The 24,429-nt window shown below is 39.8% G+C and overlaps 1 protein-coding gene and 1 pseudogene across 1 annotated transcript; both read left to right on the forward strand.

Moving 5' to 3' along the window:
- The first annotated feature begins 4,674 nt into the window (after positions 1-4,674).
- LOC149029317 (putative N-acetyltransferase HLS1-like) lies at positions 4,675-5,521 on the forward strand (annotated as a pseudogene).
- A 16,671-nt stretch (positions 5,522-22,192) lies between these two features.
- On the forward strand, positions 22,193-23,480 carry LOC149029318 (uncharacterized). Its single transcript, XM_089142878.1, has 4 exons — positions 22,193-22,305; positions 22,422-22,552; positions 22,691-22,897; positions 22,993-23,480. The coding sequence occupies exons 1-4, from the start codon at positions 22,193-22,195 to the stop codon at positions 23,478-23,480; spliced, it is 939 nt and encodes a 312-aa protein (XP_088999004.1).
- The last annotated feature ends 949 nt before the right edge of the window (positions 23,481-24,429 follow it).

Raw genomic sequence — 24,429 nt, forward strand, 5'->3', positions numbered from 1 at the left:
CGCTTTGTTTATTTACCATTTTGTCATGTAGTACCCTTAATTAACTCTTATAATCCGTTTTATTCTAAAAAAATAAAATAATAATAAATAATAAATAAAAAAACTACCAAATAAAGAAAGAATTATTGAATAAAACTCAAATAGAAACCAAAGAAGAAGGAAAATCGAATTCAACTCAAATTGGAAATTGAATATCACCTAAAATATTTTCAAAATAAATGAAGTTTAGTGAAGGTGAGAAACCAAATTGGATTTGGATTTGGATTTTGTCCATTTCTTTAATTCAAAATAAATGAAGCTAAGTGAAGGTGGGAAACCAAATCAGATTTGGATTTTGCCCATATTAATTAAAAATAAATGAAGTTTAGGGTAAATTGACATTTAATCTAGTTTATATAAATGGGATAGCAACGTCTTTTGATTTCTTAATTTTAATGAAGAGCAAATTACACATTACATATTCAAATTTTACGGCTATTTAACATAGTTATAAGGAAGGGGGGCAACAGTAATTTCGTAAAGAATAGGATTTTATTAGTAATAAAATCAAACTGCAGGGAGGCAACAGTAATTATCCCTTAAAAAAAAAAAGCTTCTTTCTCTAAAAGCTTTGAAGTAGACGGCTTTCTTTCTCACGTTGAGAACCGTTGACACTAAATCATGGTGGTCCGAAGAATAGTATCACTCATATAGAGCCAACACCATCTAGAATGATGACGATGATTGTTGTATACATGATGCATTTTTTTTCCGGTGAGATATATATGATGCATTGATTACATAGAAAATAGAAAAGAGGTCCATCTCCTTCCCCGGGCTACCTCAATCTCTTGAAAAATAAATTATAGATATTACTATTTCTAGCTCTCTTTTAAAATCCAGTACATCCAGTCCCCTTCACCCCGATTTTTTTAAAAAATTTCTCGAGAGAGACTAGCCCTCCTCCATAATTAAATTTTAAGGTATTGGAGAACTTTGTACAAACCAAGATGTACAATTCACCACTATTCGCCCAGTCGCCCTCCTTCTCATGATGTTAAATCCTGACTCCACCTTTGATTCGAACCCAAAGCTCCAACTCATATAACATATTTCAACCCCAATTTGCGAAAGTTGAAAAACAGTTCTAAATTTGAGGAAGAAAAAAAGAAAGGGTAAACCATAAGGAGTGTTGCTTAGGCCAGCATCTGTATGAGTATATTGCCCCAATAGGAGCAAACACACGAGGATCTGAATTTAATAAGAATTCTACTTTCTCATAAGGATAGATTATTACTTTTCAATTGAAGACATTCTTTTGGTAAACTTTCAACAAAGACATTATTATGGTAGTTTATGTTTTGGTGTAGAAACTACATTCTTTTAAACTCAGCCGTCATATGAGTAAAAAAAATATAAGCCAACATCCAATAGGACAGTGCCAACTGGCCCAGAAAGTTTCCTTCCGTCGGCTGGCGTAGAAAGTTTTTCCTGGACAGCTGGCGTAGAAAATTATTTTTTCGGCAGCAGGCGTAGAAAGTTGGTCTGAGCAGTCTAAAGCACTTTTCACCTCTTTATGGCCGGAGAAACCTTTTCACTTTAATTGAGAGTGGCTCTGGACTTACGTGGACCCAAACTGAGCCCACGGGTTTTTACCCCACTTTAATGGGCTGAACTCAATATATCTAATCATCCATAAGTACATGGTTTTAGACTTTTACGTATCGGTTACGTGTCGCCCCGTATCAATGTATACGACCGATACCGAATTGTTGAATAAATTAAAGACTCTTAGCGTTTTCCTTTTCTTTCGGTAGGAAAGGGTGGTTGTTGGCTCAAAATGCCACCCGAAGTTGGACTCACTGAAGCTTTTGGACCAACCGAGGACTTTAAAAGGATCAAAGTTAGACCTGTGGGGGCATCTGAAGAATACTGGAACCAGAGGAAGTCAGTTAAGAGCTTCTTCAGGACTTAACTCAAAACCAAAGCCAATAGAGTCAAGCAATCAAGGATCCGTTTGATAAACCATGAAGCGTTGCTGCTTCATGAACATCAGAAGCATTTTTGAGTATTTCTCGTTTAATAAAACTTGCTTCTAGAAGCAAAAACAGTACCGAATGCATTTTATTGTAATAATCAAAGATAGAGAAGTGTTCACCTGAAAAAGAAAGGAAAAAGAGAGGAATTTTGGTTACCAAAGACAGAAAATGAAGAACTGTATGGACCCATATTATTAGGGTTGAAAAAGCAACAAAATGTAAGAGTGTTTTGTCATAGTATGAGAGGGTTTTAGTGGGATTCTTGCACTTAGAAAGCCAAATTCCATGAACAACCTTCATTAAAATTGTTTTACTTAAACCCATTTTGCATCCAATTTTTGTTTTGTAAAATAGATGCAACAATTCTCTAAGAGGAAATTTTCCCAGAACTCACCAGAAACTAAACAAAATTTTATCATACATCTTTTGACTTTTTTTTTTTTCTCGAATCAAGAAATACTAGAAATTGCTTTTCAGTGACTTATCAAATGAGTCTTAAAGGTGACAACTTGTTTCAATTTACATTTTTTTTTTGGGTAATCAACAACACATATTGAATCAAACAGAAAACAAAAAGGAAGCATTCATACTCGAATGCAATTTGGTAGTGGAACTTGGCCAAACAATAGTGCTTGAAACCAATTGGGCATTTTGAGCTAGGAATACAAGAAAAAGATCGAGCATGAAATAAAGGCACACTAGAGGTGCTGGGTATCAGCCACAATGGTTGAAACATCAAGGGGTGGGGTAGAGTTCGACCGTAGGTTAAGAAACTTGACCAGGAATTGACAATTTGATTCCACCAATATATGTTCTATTCCTTCTGATATGGCATGCGATAAAGTGCATCCATATTTAACTTGTAGAAGCCTTGTGTAGGAGGAAACCACATCTGCGCCTACTGTATTTGGCCTTGGGCGCTCCTCCTCTCGGCTGACTACGACTCCATATGGATCGATAGATGGTTTTCTCTGGTGTAAAGCCTCTCTGGTAGGTAATCCTTCAGCTAGCACACGCTCTCCAAATAAAGTGCCTCACCTTAGGTAATGTATGGGATTTCTAAATTGTTCTCCACACTTGGTTTGACATTGACTTCTACTTTGGACGATGAGTGAGATGAAGAACATTGCTGTTGCTTTAGCTTCTCCTTTATTAGCATTAATCTGTGCATTGTAAGCCGACTTCACAGAAAATTTCCCAACCTTATCTGTCTCCCACACTTGCTAATACTCTTGGGGAAATAAAGATAGCTTTATTTTCTTTATGGCATCTGCTTCAATTGACTATATACCCTATTGTTATATAATAAGAAAAAAATATATGTATATTATTATTATTCTTATATAGCAATGTGTTACATGAAATTGATTAATTGTTTCCAAAGATCTATAAGTACTACTTTTGAAACAATTGCTAAGCCGACATGCAATGAACTTCGACAGATTCATTTGAATGACAGCAACAGTATTTAATTTGCCATACTTAATGTAAAAGTTTCCTTCTCTCTCTTTTATTAATTATTTATAATTAAAATATATATTCATTTATTTTTTGTCATTTTCCGTTGATGAGATGGGTTGCATGAACCAGTATCAAAAAGGGATCTAATGCATGGATATTATAACAAGGGAAAGAGTCATTTCTTGATTAATTACTTGGCAAGTTTGTCTCAATTTGATTAATTTAGTCATGCATAGCCTTAGATTGGTTAGTTTGGTACAAATGATTACCGATAAGTATATGAATTAAATAAATTATAATATTTTTAAAGAATATAAATGTTGTGAGAGGACCTCGAAGAGTCCTAATTGGAATAGGACTCACCTCTCCTTATAATTTTAGTTCCTATTTACTTTTGATTTCTTTTCTAATCTCAGTTGTACTCTTATTCTCTCTCTCTCTCTTTAAGTTGGTTTTAACTTACATGAAGATACGTCCATGGCCAAGCTCTGTGATGATTCCATTATAACGAAGAAAAACTGATGACCGGAAAAAAGATAGAAAACAATCAGCCTTACAGTTTGAATTGCGTCCCTTAGTTATCTCCTCAACCAACTATTCAAAATAAACAAATCCAATGTTTTTGTAACGCCTCAATTTCCATGTAGAGGAGAAAATCGTCACTTGTTAAGGATTGACATTACTAATGTAGTGAACTAAAACACATTGAGGGGTTTTATCCATAGGCAATGTAAATATGTAAAATCCACCAAAAAAATATATTAGGTTGCAATCAAAACTATTCAAACATAAATAGAAAACATTGCCATAAAAGATCTTATAGTTGTCTAAAATCCAAAATAAACTTCTATATCCCAAGAATTATAATCAATAAAAATTTTAAAAATTAAACTATCCTAAGAAATAAATTAAACATGTTCTTGGTCTTCATCCTCCAAGTATCCACTATGCCTCTAATCGAGTCCATCATCTCAAGTAAGGGGCAAGTTTTGGGAAGAAACTTAGCGATTACAACAAAATACAGATCAACAGTTTCTTTTTGTATTTATTTGTTTAACCTCATAATAATTCTTATATAAAATTAATTAATGACATGTAACAAAATAACCATGACATGCTCTATGACATCGAACAGACTCAATCATGCTAACAAAACATAAGTAAACCAACTCCCCAACGGTCTAAGGTAGATAAGATGTCCAATGTCATTACCTGGCCTAGACGACACGGCCCAACATCTGAAAAAGATAACCAAGCTTCAATGAAGCTATTTTCCGGCAAACTTGGGTATGTCAGGTTTCAACTCCAGCCATACTAGTCTACCTTGTGGGTTTGCGAAGGGTCCATATCTCACCAATAGTCAAAATTGCAAAACTGAAGATAGAAGATGCTGAACATCTCCACGGAAAATTCATGGGCACTACTGAGTTCTTTCTAGATGAAATCGATTGAGTCTTAAGACAAACAAAGTTTGGGGACTTGGGTTCATATCCACGTTGATATCAACTAGAGTTGACTCCCAAGTAACTAGGAAATGCTGAGTGTGTAGAATAATGGAGGTTTGTACAAGTTGAGGGTAGATAAAACACCTTTATCATGCCTCAAGTATGCCAAGAGCTCATGATTGATCGATCGAGCTTTCCCGTGCTTGAATAGTCCTATCTCCCCTAATGTGCTCCGGCCATTTGGGTTCGAATTCATGTATGTATTACACTAGCAAGGGCCAAGGTCAGGTGTGCTTGTTCATTCCTTGTGCATGTTAGTTTATAACATGGCTGAGAGATTGGAAGAGGACAATAGGCTAATCATGACGGAGGTTGTGAGTCATGACTCTGAGACTTCACATCTTACATTGGATGTTGTCCTACACACAAGACTTTTGGTGTATATAGGCCTTGAAGAAAGAAGCACAAGAAAGCTTGTTCGAGTTAACATTCGATAGGATGTCCCATGACACGTGGCTTGCATACGTTACACAGCCAACACCTGGTATCAAAGCTCAACACTTGGTTTATGACACTCTATCGACCCTAGACCACTAGGAAGTTGGTTTTACTTATGTTTTGTTAGCATGATTGAGTTTAATCCATATCATTAAGCATGTCATGGTTATTTTGTTATATGTCATTAATATATTGTTAAGGCAACCTAGAGGGGGTGAATAAGTTGCAACTAGTGGATTTGCCTAATTTTTCAGTTTAATTTTAAATTTCAATCAACCTCAAGACAAATATTTTATAGTGGTTCGACTTTGTAAGTCTACGTCCACTCCTCTCTTTGCCTCAAGAGAGTATTCCACTAGTGACTCTTTCTCAATACAATGTGTCACGCCCTCCCAGCCGGTACCATATCTGGCATACCCGAGAGTGTGATCCACAGCCCGAAGATCAGGTATCGAGTGATCAACCTCCCACATAAACAATAACATAATCATGAACAATCATAACAAAAGTGCGGAAGATAAACCATAGATCCAATAAAGAAAGAATGAATCATAAATGAATCAGAATAATAGATATAATCAGAGTATCAAACAGATAAGTAAAGTGAGGCAAAAATCCCACTTTACAACCAGCGGAAAAGTAGCTCTAAAGAGAATAAACTAAATAAAATCTAATCCCAGTAGCTAATACATTGGGTAACTAAATTGTTCTCCACTTTATAGACAACATCCTTATAAGTGTAAATCTCATAAATGGCACAAGGACGCTTCCACTCGATGGTCGGACTAAGCATCGTACGGAGCATAACCACTTGCGGGATCTTCAAAGTAATTGTGGTAACCGCAATCACCTTCCTGGAGATATGCCTCTTCGCCTTGCGCTTCTTCATAGGGACCGTCATAGTACTCAGTACCTGCAGGATAGTCTAACAAACATTGTACAATAAAGGAATGAGTTTCAAAGAAACTCGGTAAAGCGATTAAAATCCATAATAACATAAATGGCGGGATTCCGGAACAAACATAAATGCAATATGATATGAGACAAGCAATGAATGAATGAATCTAACTCTATGTATGCTGGTCTCTATTGGCAGACATGCTTTAAATCATAGCACCGTACTTCTTTAGGAAAGTCCACTCACATCCTCAACCATTTAAGATATCTTGGATTCTCTCACGGATCATTTCACCGGTCTTGAGCAGCCGATTGGTAATGGGTCCTTCATCCCTCGGGACAAACCATGGCGAGGGGGTTAAGTCAACACACTCTCTCACAACCATTTGGTATAAATCTTGGTGCATGTCGGGGTAAAACCTAGCCAAATGCAAGTCTTCTACTTAGTTACATCAAGTCGGATCCGGATACTTCCATTCCTCGTCCCTCGACGATCCTTTCCGGTATCCTTCACACTAGAGTCCTCATAGTCCCTGACTACAGACTCATCAACCCTATTGATCATCCACATATGGTAAATAGGAAGCTCTCACGTCCTCTCACGGGTTGGTTACCGGTCTTAAGCGCCCGTGAGCCCAAGTCTAACCATATGCAACCCTACCAATAAATGGCCCCCACAATGTGATTCCTGTCCTCTCACGGGTTGGTTACCGGTCTTGAGCACCCATGAATCCCCATTGCTACCACGGGTCGTTCGGTCTCAATACCCCTCCGATTAGGGTCTGACATAACAGGACATCCTAGCCAAACACTACTAGGCAATCCTAGATATGTCATCCAACAGTTTAGGAAGGTGTCCAGAGGGCATCTCCGGAAACATCCCATAATATTCCCGTAGTAGTCCAAGGACAGAAGTGTCAAAAGGACACCTCTCCTTTCCAAACCATACTTAAGCATACACATGCATCAATTCATATCATCACATATATGGTAACCTCATATATGGAAAGAAATCAATAATTGCAATCACCTTGTATATAATTGGTAAGTAAATCATACATGAGTCAATTCAATATGAATAAGTAATGCTACTGTAATCAAAGTTATGCAACAGTAGTATATCATTGTAAGAATCTAATTTAGGAATCATATCTATGATATTCAAATATAGAAACTAGATTCATGCTAGCTATGTAATTAAGGAAATAACCATCCTTACCTTTTATAACTCGCAAAGGAATCCTAAGAAATCAAGTAAGATCTTGGCAAACTTGAGAAGAAGGTCCTAAACAAGTATATACAACATATTAGGAAAGATCCCTAACAGAAAAGATACCAAAACATCCAACACGGACCAATTCTGGAGTTGCTTTGTACTCATTGGTCGAGTGGATTGGTCGATCTGGTCCAGTCGACCAATCGATCGACCAATGCGAGACGATAACCCTAAAAAACAGAGTTTTAAGATATGAAATCCGAATTTGGTGGTTCAAAAGGGTACTAATCAAGGGGTAAACTACATCAGTAGTATTCTAACATATAGGGGACCTCAAAACACCAATCAAATCAAGATATCAAGATCCAAATTAGGAAACAAAAAGTTACCATAATTAGATCAACCATGGATCTTGATGAATTTGAAATAGAAAACAAAGACAAGAACAATAGGAGGATGGATCATTGCTTCAGGTAAAGGTGTCATGAAAACATACTTAGATCTTCAAGGAACAAGGCTTAGAAGCATAAATCTAAATAAGGAAATAAAACCTACCATATATGTAACTACCATGCATCATGAAGAACACATAGTATGGTAGAAGAGAACAACTAGAAATTTATAGATTATGGATCATGGAAGGAAAACACAGTAATTAACTACTAATATGATCAATATAGAAGATCCAAAGAGATCGGAATTCAAATCAGAAGTTTAACAAAGATTAGATCATGGTTTGATCATGATTCCCTCAAAAGCTTGCAATGATCATAGTTAAGATCATTGTTCTAGCCTCAAATCCTTAGGATGATCATGAGAACATGTTCGGAGATGTTTGCAACGAGAGAATGCAGCATCTCTTCTACTGTCTCAACTCAAAAAGGAAAGAAAAACAAAGATGGAGGAGAAGAAAAGAGAGTAGACATACCTTTTGATGCAAAAAGAAGAGTTTCGACGAAGATCCGTCAAGAAAGCACCAAGGATGCAAGGGAGATGACTTGCAGAGGTCTTTGGTTCGTTCCAGAGAGTTTGGAGGCAGCAAATACGAAGTGGACTCGAGATTGGACTTAAATAGAGCAAGAACAACCTAATTGCCAAAGACATCACTCATTGGTCGAGTGGATTGGTCGATCGCCCCGATCGACCAATCGGTCGACCAATGCGACAAACAAGTCCAAAACAGGGAATTGAAGGCCCAAATCAAATCCAATCCTAAAGGGGTTTTGCACACAAGTCAAGTGACTTACCTAATAGGTAGAAATGCCTTCAAACCAAGATAGAGAGCACTCCAAGTCCATCAACTAATCGGATCTTCATCGGGATTCAGTTTCCATAAATAGAACTTCATCATCAACTTTCATGGATTCAAAGCCGGACACCAAGTCCTCCTTTGGGATGGCCCAAAGCTGACTTCTTACTTTACTTCGGGTCATCGGACCTACAAATAACAAGGTTTCCGGGTCAAGGTTAGGGCTGGGTTTTACATTCTCCCCCCTTAAAGAAATTTCGTCCCCGAAATTGAAAGCGTACCTGTGCTTCCAAAGAGGTAAGGAAACTTCTCCTTCATATCTTCTTCCTTCTCCCAAGAAGCTTCTTTAGGGGTATGGTTCTTCCACCGAATCTTCACCAAAGGAATGGTGCGATTCTGCAGCTGCTTGTCCTTCCTATCCAAGATTTCGGCCGGTTCTTCATCATAGGTCAAATCAGCACTAAGTCCTTCGGGTGCTTGCTGCAAAATGTGTTCCGGATTCTCTATGTATTTTCGGAGCATCGAAATATGAAACACATTGTGAACACCAGCAAGAGGCGGAGGTAATGCTAATCGATACGTAACAGGTCCAACCTTTTCCAAAATCTCGAAAGGTCCAATGTAACGAGGGCTAAGCTTTCCCTTAACATTGAATCTCATCACACCCTTCATTGGTGAAACCTTGAGAAAGACTTTCTCTCCAACTTGAAATTCCAAATCGGTCCTTCTCTTATCGGCATAAGATTTCTGTCTTGGTAGGCAGACTTAATCCTTTCTCTTATCATATCTACCATAGCACTCGTAGCTTCAATCATCTCGGGACCTAAGACTTTTCTTTCACCTATCTCGAGTCCAGTACAAAGGTGTCCTACAAGTACTTTGCCATACAAAGCCTTGAATGGAGCCATGCCTATTGTTGCTTGATAAGCTGTTGTTATAGGCAAACTCAACCAAAGCTAGGTGTTCATCCCAATTACCACCCATATCCACCACACAAGATCCGAGCATGTCTTCCAATGTCCGAATTGTCCGCTCGGATTGTCCATCAGCTTGTGGATGATGAGCTGTACTCAAGTTCAATTGGGTTCCCAAGGCCTTACGCAAACTATTCCAAAACCTTGAGGTGAACCTGGGATCACGATCCGAAACAATACTCAATGGCACACCATGCGGACGAACCACATTATCCACATAAAGCCTTGCTAGCTTATCCGAGTATGAGTGATCTTCATAGGAATGAAATGGGCTGATTTGGTCAACCTATCAACAATCACCCACACGGTGTCATTGCCTTTACTTGTCCGAGGCAAGCTAGCCACAAAGTCCATGGAGATATCCTCCCACTTCCAACTAGGAATAGGAAGAGGCTGAAGTAATCCAGATGGAGGTTGTCAAACGGCTTCCACACGTTGGCAAGTCTCACACTTGGCAACAAAATCATCAACATCCGCCTTGAGACCAATCCACCAAAAATGTTCCTTCAAGTCCTTGTACATCTTGGTGCTTCCGGGTGTATAGTAAAGACCGATTTGGTGTGCTTCCTTCAATATTTCTTTCCTAACTTCTTCATTTGCAGGCACACACAGTCTTCCTCTAAACAACAAAGCACCATCCATGGATATACCAAAGTCGGGGTCCAACTCAGGATTCGAAGAAATCTTCTCAACTTTGATCAAAAGCTCTTGATCAGAACTCTGCTGAGCAACAATCTTATCTCTAAGACCAGATCTTGCCGTCATGGCGAGAAAGAATAAAATCGAGAATTCTCGGGGACGATTTCCAAATCAAAACTCTCAATAGAAGACCACAATGGTAAACTCAAAGCATTCAAATCCAAAGTCTTCTTCGGTTCTTCCTACTAAGAGCATCAGCAACAACATTTGCTTTCCCAGGATGATCTTGAATATCACAATCATAATCGGAGACTAGTTCCAACCATCTCCTTTGCCTCATGTTCAACTCCTTTTGGGTAAAGAAGTATTTCAAACTCTTATGATTTGTGAAAATGGCAATCTTCTCACCGTAAAGATAATGTCTCCAAATCTTCAAAGCAAAGACAACGGCGGCAAGTTCTAGATCGTGAGTGGGGTAATTCCGCTCATAATCCTTCAATTGCCGAGAAGCATAGGCTACGACCTTGCCATGTTGCATCAGTACACAACCCAAACCAATCTTTGACGCATCGGTATAAACTTGTCATACCACCGGAACTATCGGGTATAGTCGAACCGGGGCACTTGTCAATCTATCTTTCAACTCTTGGAAATTCTTCTCACAAGCGTCAGACCAAACAAACTTCTCTTCTTTCCTGGTCAACTTAGTCATAGGAGCAGCCAACCGAGAAAAATTCTCAATAAACCTTCTGTAGTAACCCGCCAATCCAAGAAAACTTCTTATTTCCGTTACTGACTTCGGTCGTTCCCAATCAGCCACAGCTTGGACCTTTTCAGGATCGACACGAATACCTTCGGCTGAAACTACATGACCAAGGAATACCACTCTCTTAAGCCAGAAATCACACTTGCTAAACTTAGCGAACAACTTCTTTTCTCGCAACCTTTGCAAAGTGAAACTTAGATGACTCGCATGCTCTTCTTCGCTCTTCGAATAGATCAAGATGTCATCAATGAAAACAATCACAAACTTATCAAGCACATCATGAAATACTCGGTTCATGAGGTCCATGAACACCGCAGGAGCATTGGTCAATCCGAAGGGCATGACTCTAAACTCGTAGTGACCATACCGCATTCGGAAAGCTGTCTTGAAGATATCACTAGACTTCACTTTCAATTGGTGATATCCGGACCTTAAGTCAATCTTTGAGAACACAACTGCACCCTTCAACTGATCGAAAAGATCATCAATTCGGGCAGCGGATATCTATTCTTGATAGTCAACTTATTCAACTCACGGTAGTCGATGCACAAGCGCATACTACCGTCTTTCTTCTTGACGAACAAGACCGGAGCTCCCCAAGGTGACACACTAGGCTGTACGAAACCTCTATCAATGAGCTCATTCAACTGATTTTGCAACTCTTTCAACTCAGTAGGAGCCATCCTGTACGGAGCTTTAGATACCGGAGCGGCACCAGGGACGAGATCAATAGAAAATTCGACATCCCTGTCCGGAGGCACTCCGATAGATCATCGGGGAAGACATCAACAAAGTCGGAGACAACTCGACTTCATCGACTCTTTTCTCCACTATACCCTTGCCTTGAGATGAAGCATCATCCACTAGGGCATAGACTTGCATCGGTCCGAGACAGACACCTTCCTACAAACCCTTCTCTTTTCACCCTGAAATTCAAAGACCGGACTTCCACAAATATGGAACTGAATCTTCTTTGAGGAACAAAGGAACACAGCTTTGTGGGCTGTCAACCAATCAATTCCCAGAATAACATCGAAGTCCTTCATGTCAAGAATCACAAAATTGGCTTCCAAGTTCTTCTCACCAATCAACACGGGACATTTAGATAACCCCTTATCTAGTTTCTATGAGGACCAGTAGGTGTACTAATCAATAAACAACTAGACAACTTCTCGGGGATTAGGTTAGTCTTCTTGATGAATGCGAGATGACATGAACGAATGAGATGCACCCGTATCAAATAAGACAAATGCGAAATAGAAGCGACTAACAATGTACCTGTAATCACTTCATGGCTTGGATCCTGCTCAGCCTTGGAAATCTGAAAACTCTACCGGAGGGAGGAGCGGGAGCACTCTTCACCACCAGGGGCGGCTGCTTTGGGCGGGCCGCTCGGACGAGCACGAGCAAAATGACCAGCTTGCTTGCGGTAGAAACAAACGGGATTCTTTGGATCCAACGGGGGTGGCTGCAACGAGAGGGCTTCGAACAAAAGGCCTTGCACTTGCACTTGCACTTGCACTTGCTGGTGGTCGGTTTCCGCCATCTTGTCCTAAACTGGCCGGGCTGCTGAAAACCCATGTTCGACCTACACTCTTAGCACGAAAGGTAGGAGTGGGGTAGGGTGTAGGTCTCACAAAACGACGGTCATTACGATCCACCAAACCAGAATTCCTTGTTGCCAGGGGCTTTTGCACACGAGCACTTTCCTTCTCTGTTTCTTCCAACTTCTTCGAGTTCTGCACCACTTGAGCATAGCTCACTATAGGCTGGATTGTGAGGTAAGCTTTAATGGCGGGGAGCAGTCCTTTGAAGAACTTCTTTGCTTTCGCGAGGTCATCCTTCGGAGAATGCGGAGCAAAGAAATGAAGCTCCTCGAACTTCTGTTGGTACTCCAACACGGACGAGTTCCTTGAGTCGAGAATCATGAACTCGGCTTCCTTCGCATCTTTCACCGCCTCGGGAAAGTAGTTCATACAAAAAGCCTCTTTGAATAACTCCCAAGTTACAACTCCTGCATGCAAACCTTCCAAAACAGGCCGAGTGGAGATCCACCATGCATCGGCTTCTTGTTGCAACACGTTCAGCAAACAAAATCTTACGAGCTTCCGAGCATTGCGGATGTCGGAAAGCCTTCTCCAACTCACGAAGCCACTTGTTAGGAAACAAGGGGTCCTTGGTAACTCCGGTGAAAGTGGGTACTTGCATCTTGAGAAAACTCTCCATCGGGCGAGTATGAGGAGTTCCAGCTAAACCTCCCGCATTCGGGGGACTGCGGCATGAGGATTCACATTAGCACCAGCCCGGGTCTCATTATGCGAGTCATGAAACCCACCAACATCTAGTTGAATTGAGCTGCTTGCTGCTGCATCATATTGCCCATAATATTGGCAATATCTCGAAAACTTCCAACATTCGGGGCACCAGGGATCTCATGAGTACCCTGATCAACATTTGGTATCTCACCACCTCCATGAGGTACTTCACCACCTCCCTGAGGTATTTCACCACCTCCATGACCACTTTGGATTCACCACGCCCACTTCTCGGAGTAACCATTACGCAAAACCGAGAACATCAAAATACCGAATTTCGAAGATTCAACATAAACCACAAGTCCAAATGATTTGAAAACTTAAATCATGCTCAAATATATCCATATAGTCATCAAACAATATTCCATAAGGCAAAAATCACATTTTCCAAAAATTCAACAGCAATTGAGGTCTCTGTGACCATTGGTCGAGTGATTGGTCGACTGACCCCGTCAACCAATGAGTCGACCAATGCAGACAGAATGCGAAAATTCGCATTATAAGCTTCACTTTCACATTCCAACCTCATTCTAACTTCTTCCAAAGGTGAGAGAGCTCTAGGGAAAGTCTCCAAGAGTTCTCACAAGTGTTCTTGAGGTGATTTAGTGCTTCAACAACAACACCACAACACACCATCTTCACAAACAAGGTAAATCTCTCATTCTTTCTTCCATTTTCATCTTCTCATGCTTGCATTTCAATAAAACCATGCTTTACTTGTATCCAATGCTAGAAATCATGCTTAGGAATGCTTAGAAACATATTCCCTAAGTTTTAAATACAATGCCATGCATAGACAACAAGTTTTAACATAATGGTGTTCATCTCGCAAAGTTTTATACCGAAATCGATATCTTTAGAAAAATTCCGTTTTCTCTCAAACCGCTTGAAATTTTCGCACGAGATCAAATGCTACATGCTCAAGATGACATTGTAGATAGGTCCATACAATTTGATTTAACCAATTTCAACTTTTCAAAAATCCAATTTTGACCTAAATTGCAAAATCCCCAAATTTCCTTCTTGCTGAATTTTTCGCTTTAATCCAAGTTTTCGATCGATTTTCATCAAACAAACTTCATAGACATGAAATTCCAAGTATTGCGCACATGCTAGTATGTTCAAATCAAATTTCTCCCAAATTTGAAATTTTCCAAAAATTACGAAAATACCCTTTTGGCTCAAATCTTAAGATAGCACTAACTGGAATTGTCTCTTGTCTCTTTCACAGATACACTATGCAAAGGGGAGGGCGAGGACGAGGTAGAGGTCGTGGTCGCATTGTAGGTGCTCTTAGGGGGCGAGAGGTCGGGTTCCTTCGAGCCTAGACGGGAGGTTAGGAGACCGGACATGTTTGACACACCTCGGGCCGAGTTCTGTACGAGGCCTACTTCAGCCTCTTGCAATATCGAGATGGGACGTCTACTTCACTTACGCCAGCTCGAGCCTTTAGGATTCGGCGGAGGTTCGACACATTGCGGTGGACTCATCTCTTCACCGAGGATCTGCCGGTATACCGGAACTAGTGAGGTTGTTCTTTAGCAACCTTACTTACACGAGAGGAGGCTCGAGGCCAAGGACATCCACTTAGACTTGTCCTTAGGAGCGGGGTCTTCCGGACTCGGATTCGCTTCTCTACCCGGACACTTGGCTGAGATCTTGCGGGTTCCTTATTATCCACGGCGGTGTGTGTGGATACCTGCAGGAGCAGATCTGGACAGCCATCCGATGCCGTACGAGCTACGCGAGATATGCTCTACGCTATGGGATAGCCGTCGATGCTTCACACCGTGGACCAGCGGACGGATGACGGATTCTGCACGGATTATAGGTCGCATAGTCGGCCGAAACATTATGCCGAGCCGGACATCACCATCGGGTCACGGTGATGGAGGCCTTAGTCATCTACCGCATCTACATGGGCTTCGAGATCGATCTCTCCTACATCATTCAGCGAGGTCATGCTTTGGACTTAGTTCTGCGGCCTAGCATGCGGAACCTTTGCTATGGGAGGCTACCGACTTTGATCTTCGGGCATTTCGGGGTGAGTTTCGAGGATACACCGGTGGACACTTTGGATCACGGGGATACTCTATTGGGACTCGGACCATTCGTCGGATGAGACTACAGCGATCGAGAGAGATCTCCTGGTCCGGAGGGTGAGGATGATGATGAATCGAGAGGATGAGGATCGGGGGTCGGAGGATGGAGGAGAGGATATCGGTCCCGATAGTGATGATCGGGCCGGAGATGATGCGAGATATGCACGAGGCTGAGCCTGTGCATCACGAGTTTCCTTCATCACACTTCGAGGCGGGTGGCCCTTCACATGCGGTTCCGGAGACTTCGGATCTTGGAGCACGAGATGAGATCGATGACTTCCATGCTAGAGAGAATGGAGGTCGGACGGGGAGCAGATGTACGAGAGGATGGAGTCACGACGGGGATAGGATAGAGCATCGGGTGACTCGGCTAGCGGAGGAGTTCGGAGCATACGAGAGATCGGAGAAGATCACCTAGATAGACTGTACCTTAGGATTTCCATTTTTGCATTTCAGATGTAATCGTTGTAAAAAGAAACCTTTGAAATTAATGAAGTTCATTCTGTTTCACTTAATTATTGTATGTTATGCACTTTTCTTTTCCTTGCATTAGTGACATTTGTTCAAGTAAAATTATGGTATGTTATTCGGAAATGTTACGTTAGGCCTCAAATGTCAAGTTTCTAATTCGGTGTTCTATTATTCACTTCTAAGAGTAGAAGAGTCATTTCGGATCAATGACTCGGGAATGTTCAGTTGTTGTCTTTTGTGGTTAGGATCTCCTCGAACCTTGGGCTCCGATACCAATCATCACGCCCTCCCGGCCGGTACCCTATCCGGCATACCCGAGAGTGTGATCCACAGCCCGAAGATCGGGTATCGAGTGATCAACCTCCCACATAAACAATAACATAATCATGAACAATCATAACAAAAGTGCGGAAGATAAACCATAGATCCAATAAAGAAAGAATGAATCATAAATGAATCAGAATAATAGATATAATCAGAGTATCAAACAGATAAGTAAAGTGAGGCAAAAATCCCACTTTACAACCAGCGGAAAAGTAGCTCTAAAGAGAATAAACTAAATAAAATCTAATCCCAGTAGCTAATACATTGGGTAACTAAATTGTTCTCCACTTTATAGACAACATCCTTATAAGTGTAAATCTCATAAATGGCACAAGGACGCTTCCACTCGATGGTCGGACTAAGCATCGTACGGAGCATAACCACTTGCGGGATCTTCGAGTAATTGTGGTAACCGCAATCACCTTCCTGGAGATATGCCTCTTCGCCTTGCGCTTCTTCATAGGGACCGTCATAGTACTCGGTACTGCGGGATAGTCTAACAAACATTGTACAATAAAGGAATGAGTTTCAAAGAAACTCGGTAAAGGCGATTAAAATCAATAATAACATAAATGGCGGGATTCCAGAACAAACATAAATGCAATATGATATGAGACAAGCAATGAATGAATGAATCTAACTCTATGTATGCTTGGTCTCTATTGGCGGACATGCTTTAAGTCATAGCACCGTACTTCTTTAGGAAAGTCCACTCACATCCTCAACCATTTAAGATATCTTGGATTCTCTCACGGATCATTTCACCGGTCTTGAGCAGCCGATTGGTAATGGGTCCTTCATCCCTCGGGACAAACCATGGCGGGGGTTAAGTCAACACACTCTCTCACAACCATTTGGTATAAGTCTTTGGCGCATGTCGGGGTAAAACCTAGCCAAATGCAAGTCTTCTACTTAGTTACATCAAGTCGGATCCAGATACTTCCATTCCTCGTCCCCGACGATCCTTTCCGGTATCCTTCACACTAGAGTCCTCATAGTCCACGACTACGGACTCATCAACCCTATTGATCATCCACATATGGTAAACGGGAAGCTCTCACGTCCTCTCACGGGTTGGTTACCGGTCTTAAGCGCCCGTGAGCCCAAGTCTAACCATATGCAACCCTACCAATAAATGGCCCCCACAATGTGATTCCTGTCCTCTCACGGGTTGGTTACCGGTCTTGAGCGCCCATGAATCCCCATTGCTACCACGGGTCGTTCGGTCTCAATACCCCTCCGATTAGGGTCGACATAACAGGACATCCTAGCCAAACACTACTAGACAATCCTAGATATGTCATCCAACAGTTTAGGAAGGTGTCCAGAGGGCATCTCCGGAAACATCCCATAATATTCCCGTAGTAGTCCAAGGACAGAAGTGTCAAAAGGACACCTCTCCTTTCCAAACCATACTTAAGCATACACATGCATCAATTCATATCATCACATATATGGTAACCTCATATATGGAAAGAAATCAATAATTGCAATCACCTTGTATATAATTGGTAAGTAAATCATACATGAGTCAATTCAATATGAATAAGTAATGCTACCGTAATCAAAGTTATGCAACAGTAGTATATCATTGTAAGAATCTAATTTAGGAATCATATCTATGATATTCAAATATAGAAACTAGATTCATGCTATCTTTGTAATTAAGGAAATAACCATCCTTACCTTTTATAACTCGCAAAGGAATCCTAAGAAATCAAGTAAGATCTTGGCAAACTTGAGAAGAAGGTCCTAAACAAGTATATACAACATATTAGGAAAGATCCCTAACAGAAAAGATACCAAAACATCCAACACGGACCAATTCGGAGTTGCTTTGTACTCATTGGTCGAGTGGATTGGTCGGCTGGTCCAGTCGACCAATCGATCGACCAATGCGAGACGATAGCCTAAAAAAAACAGAGTTTTAAGATATGAAATCCGAATTTGGTGGTTCAAAAGGGTACTAATCAAGGGGTAAACTACATCAGTAGTATTCTAACATATAGGGGACCTCAAAACACCAATCAAATCAAGATATCAAGATCCAAATTAGGAAACAAAAAGTTACCATAATTAGATCAACCATGGATCTTGATGAATTTGAAATAGAAAACAAAGACAAGAACATTAGGAGGATGGATCATTGCTTCAGGTAAAGGTGTCATGAAAACATACTTAGATCTTCAAGGAACAAGGCTTAGAAGCATAAATCTAAATAAGGAAATAAAACCTACCATATATGTAACTACCATGCATCATGAAGAACACATAGTATGGTAGAAGAGAACAACTAGAAATTTATGGATTATGGATCATGGAAGGAAAACACAGTAATTAACTACTAATATGATCAATATAGAAGATCCAAAGAGATCAGAATTCAAATCAGAAGTTTAACAAAGATTAGATCATGGTTTGATCATGATTCCCTCAAAAGCTTGCAATGATCATAGTTAAGATCATTGTTCTAGCCTCAAATCCTTAGGATGATCATGAGAACATGTTCAGAGATGTTTGCAACAGAGAATGCAGCATCTCTTCTACTGTCTCAACTCAAAAAGGAAAGAAAAACAAAGATGGAGGAGAAGAAAAGAGAGTAGACATACCTTTTGATGCAAAAAGAAGAGTTTCAACGAAGATCCGTCAAGAAAGCACCAAGGATGCAAGGGAGATGACTTGCAGAGGTCTTTGGTTCGTTCCAGAGAGTTTGGAGGCAGCAAATACGAAGTGGACTCGAGATTGGACTTAAATAGAGCAAGAACAACCTAATTGCCAAAGACAGCACTCATTGGTCGAGTGGATTGGTCGACTGGCCCAGTCGACCAATCAGTCGACCAATGCTGACAGCAAGTCCAAAACAGGGAATTGAAGGCCCAGATCAAATCCAATCCTAAAGGGGTTTTGCACACAAGTCAAGTGACTTACCTAATAGGTAGAAATGCCTTCAAACCAAGATAGAGAGCACTCCAAGTCCATCAACTAATCAGATCTTCATCAGGATTCAGTTTCCATAAATAGAACTTCATCATCAACTTTCATGGATTCAAAGCCAGACACCAAGTCCTCCACTGGGATGGCCCAAAGCTGACTTCTTACTTTACTTCGGGTCATCGGACCTACAAATAACAAGGTTTCCGGGTCAAGGTTAGGGCTGGGTTTTACACAATGGGTATAGATCAAACCCTTTACAATCTATGTTCAATAAGATAAGAGCACCATTTACAATCTTTGTTCTAAATAGTGCAAGAACACTCTCTACCAATTCTAATCAACCTAGACTAGAATTGAACAACAATACAATTAAAAGAAATTGAAGATATTACCTAACAAAGGGTGTGACACTTTACCCATTTGTGAGTGTGATGCAATGATTGATGAATGCTTAAAGGAAGGGATGCACCACTAATGAAGTACCAATGGCTTTCAATCACTTCAAACTTTACTCCAATAAGCTTGCTTGACAACTTTGGAATGTCCTTCAAAGTTGAGTGAAGTTGGAAGGTAATCAATGCTTGTTCACCAATTTGAGAACTCGAGAATTGTGCTGTAGTAAATACTTAAGACAAGGTAGAAACTCTCAAATGGGGTTGGTTGGGCTTAAAAGATGGCATTCAATTGCTTGGCCCAACTTCCCAACGGATAGAATTTTTCATCCTGTTTTTAGTACAAACGAACATCCATCTGAATCTGTCAGAGATCCGTCTAAAAAATTAACCGTTAAAACTAGTTGTTGGCCTTAAGTTGTACCAGATAAACATCCGTTGATCAGACAAAAAATCCGTCTAGACTTCTATAATCAGATGGACGTTTGTCTGCAGCACAGAAGCAAATATGGGAATTCAGGGACTTCAAGGGGTTTTTAGGGATTCTCGCCATCCATAAGCTTCATACAACTTCCTAAAAATGTCCTAGGTCAATCTAATGTTATGATATGTGTATAATTAAATACAATCTCATATGAATGCATGTGGAGGTGTCCTAAATCATGAATTCTTTTAAGTCTTGAACTTGACTTTCACATCTTTTTGTGCTTTGATCTTAATGTTCATCTTGACTTTGGTTCCATACCCAAGTTTACTTGATCTTGACTTGGGCTTAAGCATCCAGTGAATTTGGTTCAATGAGTTGGATTTGGTCCACTTGCTTTCGTAATGAGCTGGATAATCACAACTTAATATAGATATTAGTAATTCATGTTTATCATATTCAAAACTAATGGAGGCTGATGTGGCAATGCTAACATAGCATTTCCCAACACTTATTTTGTATAAAAATTATTATGTGGATAAATAAACAGAAGAAAAAAATATGTTGATTTATATTTGGTTGTACTTGCTAAGTCTCTTTCCAAAACCTACCCCTTATTTACATAGATGTTGAACTCAATTAGGGGGATGGTGGATACTTGAAAGGTGAAGATAAAGGACATGTTTATTTTACTTCTTAGGATAGTTTAATTGAGAAATTTTAGGAGATCGTAATTCTGAGGTGATAGAAATTTATTTTAGATTTTATGAGAACTATGAGACTATTTATGGAAATGTTTTCTATTTATGTTCAAATAGTTTTTGCTGCAACATATATTGTTTTTTGGTGATTTTACAAATTTACATTGCCTGTGGATAAAATCCCTTAACTTATTTCAGTTCATCACCCAAGTAATGTCAATCCTTAACAAATGATGACTTCTCCTCTTCATGGAGTGGGTATTACAGAGGAAGAGCAATGAAAGCTAAATTATATTCTAAATTTGCAGCAAATCACAAACATATATACCAATTCGGTAGCCACTTTGTTTTTTTGGGCTAAATATAGCCAGCTTATGTGTTTACAAGGGAAAGGTATCCAATCAAAGGAGGGGGGGGGGAATCCATCTTCTAAGGATCAAATTCTTCATCGAATACACATCAAAGAGAATCCAGAGAAAATGGTAAATACCTATAAGAATGCCCCTACTAAACTAGAGCTCTCCGAATGCCAAATATCTATCCAACGAGCTATTCTAATCTGCAGAAAAATACACCAAGAATCATCTTAGCAATATTCTCAACTGCTCTCAACATTAGGAGATAAAGAACTCACAAGGGAAACCAATTGAAATTTAGTTTAACATAATCCAACAGCTCAGGCGACGATGATTTCAACCCAATAGCAAAACGATAAGGATCTACAACTCTTCAACTCTATAGCGCTCCTCCCAATGGGTAAAGGCTCTTGAATGTTCCCTTGCCCTGATATTTGAAGAAACACATCAAGGCATACTTCAAATCTTCTTTAAGCTTCTTCTTGAGAGCTTCTTCAAGCTTCTTCCCCAAAATCGATTTTGCTTCAGAACAGAAATGATCAAAATGATACCCCTCCATTTGCTTATGTCTTTCATATTGAAAGTGATTGCAAAATTGGGCACGATCTTTAGGAGTGGGGTCAGGTATTTCACATTAGTTTGTTAGTTGGTTACATCAGATATGCTTATTAATCTATTAGTCAGTTACAGCAGGTGTGCTCCTTGTTTTTAGGTGAGTTTGTTAGTCAATTGAGGGATACGTGTATTCCTTGCGTTTAGGAGAGTTTTTTGAAAAGAGTCGTTCAAGTGTGGCCTATATTATTATATGTTGCATTCAGTATTTTCCATTGAAGAAACAAAGCAGAAAAAGAGTGCAGCAGCAGCGTTTTTTGTTTCAATACGTTTTGCTCAGTTCTATTGATTTTTGGAGGTTGTTTATCATTTTCAGTGACTCATTTCTCTAACATTTGTGGTATCAGAGCCAAGTTAGTATTTTTTTTATTTTTGATTTCATGGCTTCCAATAGAGTAATGGGGCAGCAGTCCATGATACCAGTCTTCAAGGGAGAAAACTATGATTTTTGGAGGATTAAAATGAGAACCCTCTTCAAATCACAGGAATTGTGGGAAATAGTTGAGAATGTGTATTCTGAAAATGAAGTAGATGAAGCCAAACTAAGGGAAAACAGAAAAAGAAAAAAAAAGACGCCAAAGCTTTGTTTTTCATTCAACAAGGTCTACATGAATCAATCTTCTCCAGAATTTCTGATGCTATGACAGCAAGGGATGCATGGAATACTTTAGTGGAGGAGTATCAAGGCTCAGCACAAGTAAAGATAGTAAGGTTGCAGTCACTTAGAAAGGATTTTGAAACACTGCAGATGCAGAATGGTGAGTCAGTGCAAGATTATATTTCAAGATCCAAAGTTATTGTGAATCACATGAAATCATTTGGAGAGCAGATGCCAGATGCAACGGTGGTGGCAAAAATTTTGAGGAGCTTGACATAGAGATTTGATCATGTTGTAGCAACAATAGAAGAGTCTAAAGATTTGACAAAGCTGTCTTTTGAAGCACTTATGGGGTCACTGTTGGCTCATGAGGACATGATTAATATATCTATGGAGAAAGGAGAGGAGAAGGCTTTTCAAGCCAGGACCACCATAGCTTCACAAAGCAATAGAAGCTCCTTTGCAAGAGGAAGAGGAAGATACAACAATCGAGGCAGAGGAAGGGGTTGGCAACCAAACAATAGAAGATGCTTCAATTGTGACAAAATCGGTCACTTTGCTAGGGACTGCAAGGAAAAGCAAATCTGGTTGATTTTGCAGAAGAAACTGAACCAGAAGAGGAGGAGGCCTATTTGTTTATGGCTGTTGAGGTCAATAACAAGGATGAGAACAGTCTTTGGTTCATAGATAGTGGATGTTCTAGTCACATGTCAGGCAGCAAAGACATGTTTTATGAAATAAATGAGTCTCATAAAATTCATATTAAACTGGGAAATGACAGGAAGATCAAAGTAGAAGGAAGAGGTACCATTGTATTCAAAACAAATGAAGGCAAACTCAAACACATTACCAATGTGTTATATGCACCTGAGCTTGTACATAATCTGCTGAGTGTGGGGCAACTTGTTTCTGGAGGATACTCAGTCTTATTTGAAGATAACATGTGCCAGATTAAGGAAAAGAAGACTGGAGTGCTTATCACTAAGGTGTTAATGATAGAGAACTACATGTTCTCTATGGAGATGAACAACATAGAAGAACATGCATTCATTACCAAGCAAGATCAAGCATCAAGGTTTGGCACTTGAGGTATGGTCACTTAAATCTTCAAGGCCTCAAATTGTTGAAGGATAAGGAAATGGTGGAAAGACTTCCACAGATTGACACCAACAGATCGATATGTGAAGGGTGTGTGTATGGAAAGCAAATTAGAAGATCATTTCCAAGAGGATAGGCATGGAGAGCTCAAGCACCAGTTGAACTTGTACATGCTGATGTATGTGGTCCCATGAAGATAGAAAGCCCAGGTGGAAGTAAGTATTTACTACTATTTGTAGATGATTATAGTAGGATGAATTGGGTTTATTGTTTGAATCGAAAGTCTGAGGTCTTTGAACACTTCAAAAAATTTAAAACCATGACTGAAGTGGAGAGTGGTAAGAAGTTGAAAGTCCTACGTACAAGACGAGGGGGAGAATTTACCTCAACTGCTTTCAATAGCTTTTGTGAGTCTCAAGGAGTGAAAAGAGAACTCATTGCACCTTATACACCAGAGCAGAATGGTGTTGCAGAGAAGAAGAACAGGACAGTTGTAGAAATGGCAAGGAGTATGATGAAGGCTAAACAACTGCCAGATGTATTTTGGGCTGAGGTTGTCACAACCTCAGTGTACTTACTCAACATATCACCAACAATTGCAGTTCAAAATCAAACTCCTTATCAGGCATGGTATGGCATTAAACCCTCAGTTTCTCACTTAAAAATATTTGGATGCATTGCATACTCTCTTCTACATTCACAAAATAGACATGAGCTTGATGACAAGTTTGTTAAATGCATATTTGTGGGTTATTCATCTCAATCAAAAGCCTATAGACTGTATAACCCTGTGAGTAAAAAGATAATCATCAGTAGAGATGTGATCTTCAATAAAGAAGAAAAATGGAATTGGAAAGGAGACAACAACGAAGTCTTAAATAATTTGGATGTGGGAGAAGAAAGAATAGCAGGAACAGAAAGTGGTTCAAGTTCAGAATC

The sequence above is a fragment of the Hakea prostrata genome, chromosome 1 (assembly GCF_041222555.1).
Source record: "Hakea prostrata isolate BN-2017 chromosome 1, UWA_Hpros_2, whole genome shotgun sequence".
In the NCBI taxonomy this organism is placed as follows: domain Eukaryota; kingdom Viridiplantae; phylum Streptophyta; class Magnoliopsida; order Proteales; family Proteaceae; genus Hakea; species Hakea prostrata.

What these genes read in the sequence shown, in the direction of transcription:
- LOC149029318 (XM_089142878.1), top strand. Translation starts at nt 22,193, where the DNA reads ATGGGGCAGCAGTCCATGATACCAGTCTTCAAGGGAGAAAACTATGAT. An exon ending in TGGGAAATAGTTGAGAATGT is followed by an intron (nt 22,306 to 22,421) that starts GTATTCTGAAAA and finishes AATCTTCTCCAG; the next exon opens with AATTTCTGATGCTATGACAG. An exon ending in CAATCGAGGCAGAGGAAGGG is followed by an intron (nt 22,898 to 22,992) that starts GTTGGCAACCAA and finishes TTGATTTTGCAG; the next exon opens with AAGAAACTGAACCAGAAGAG.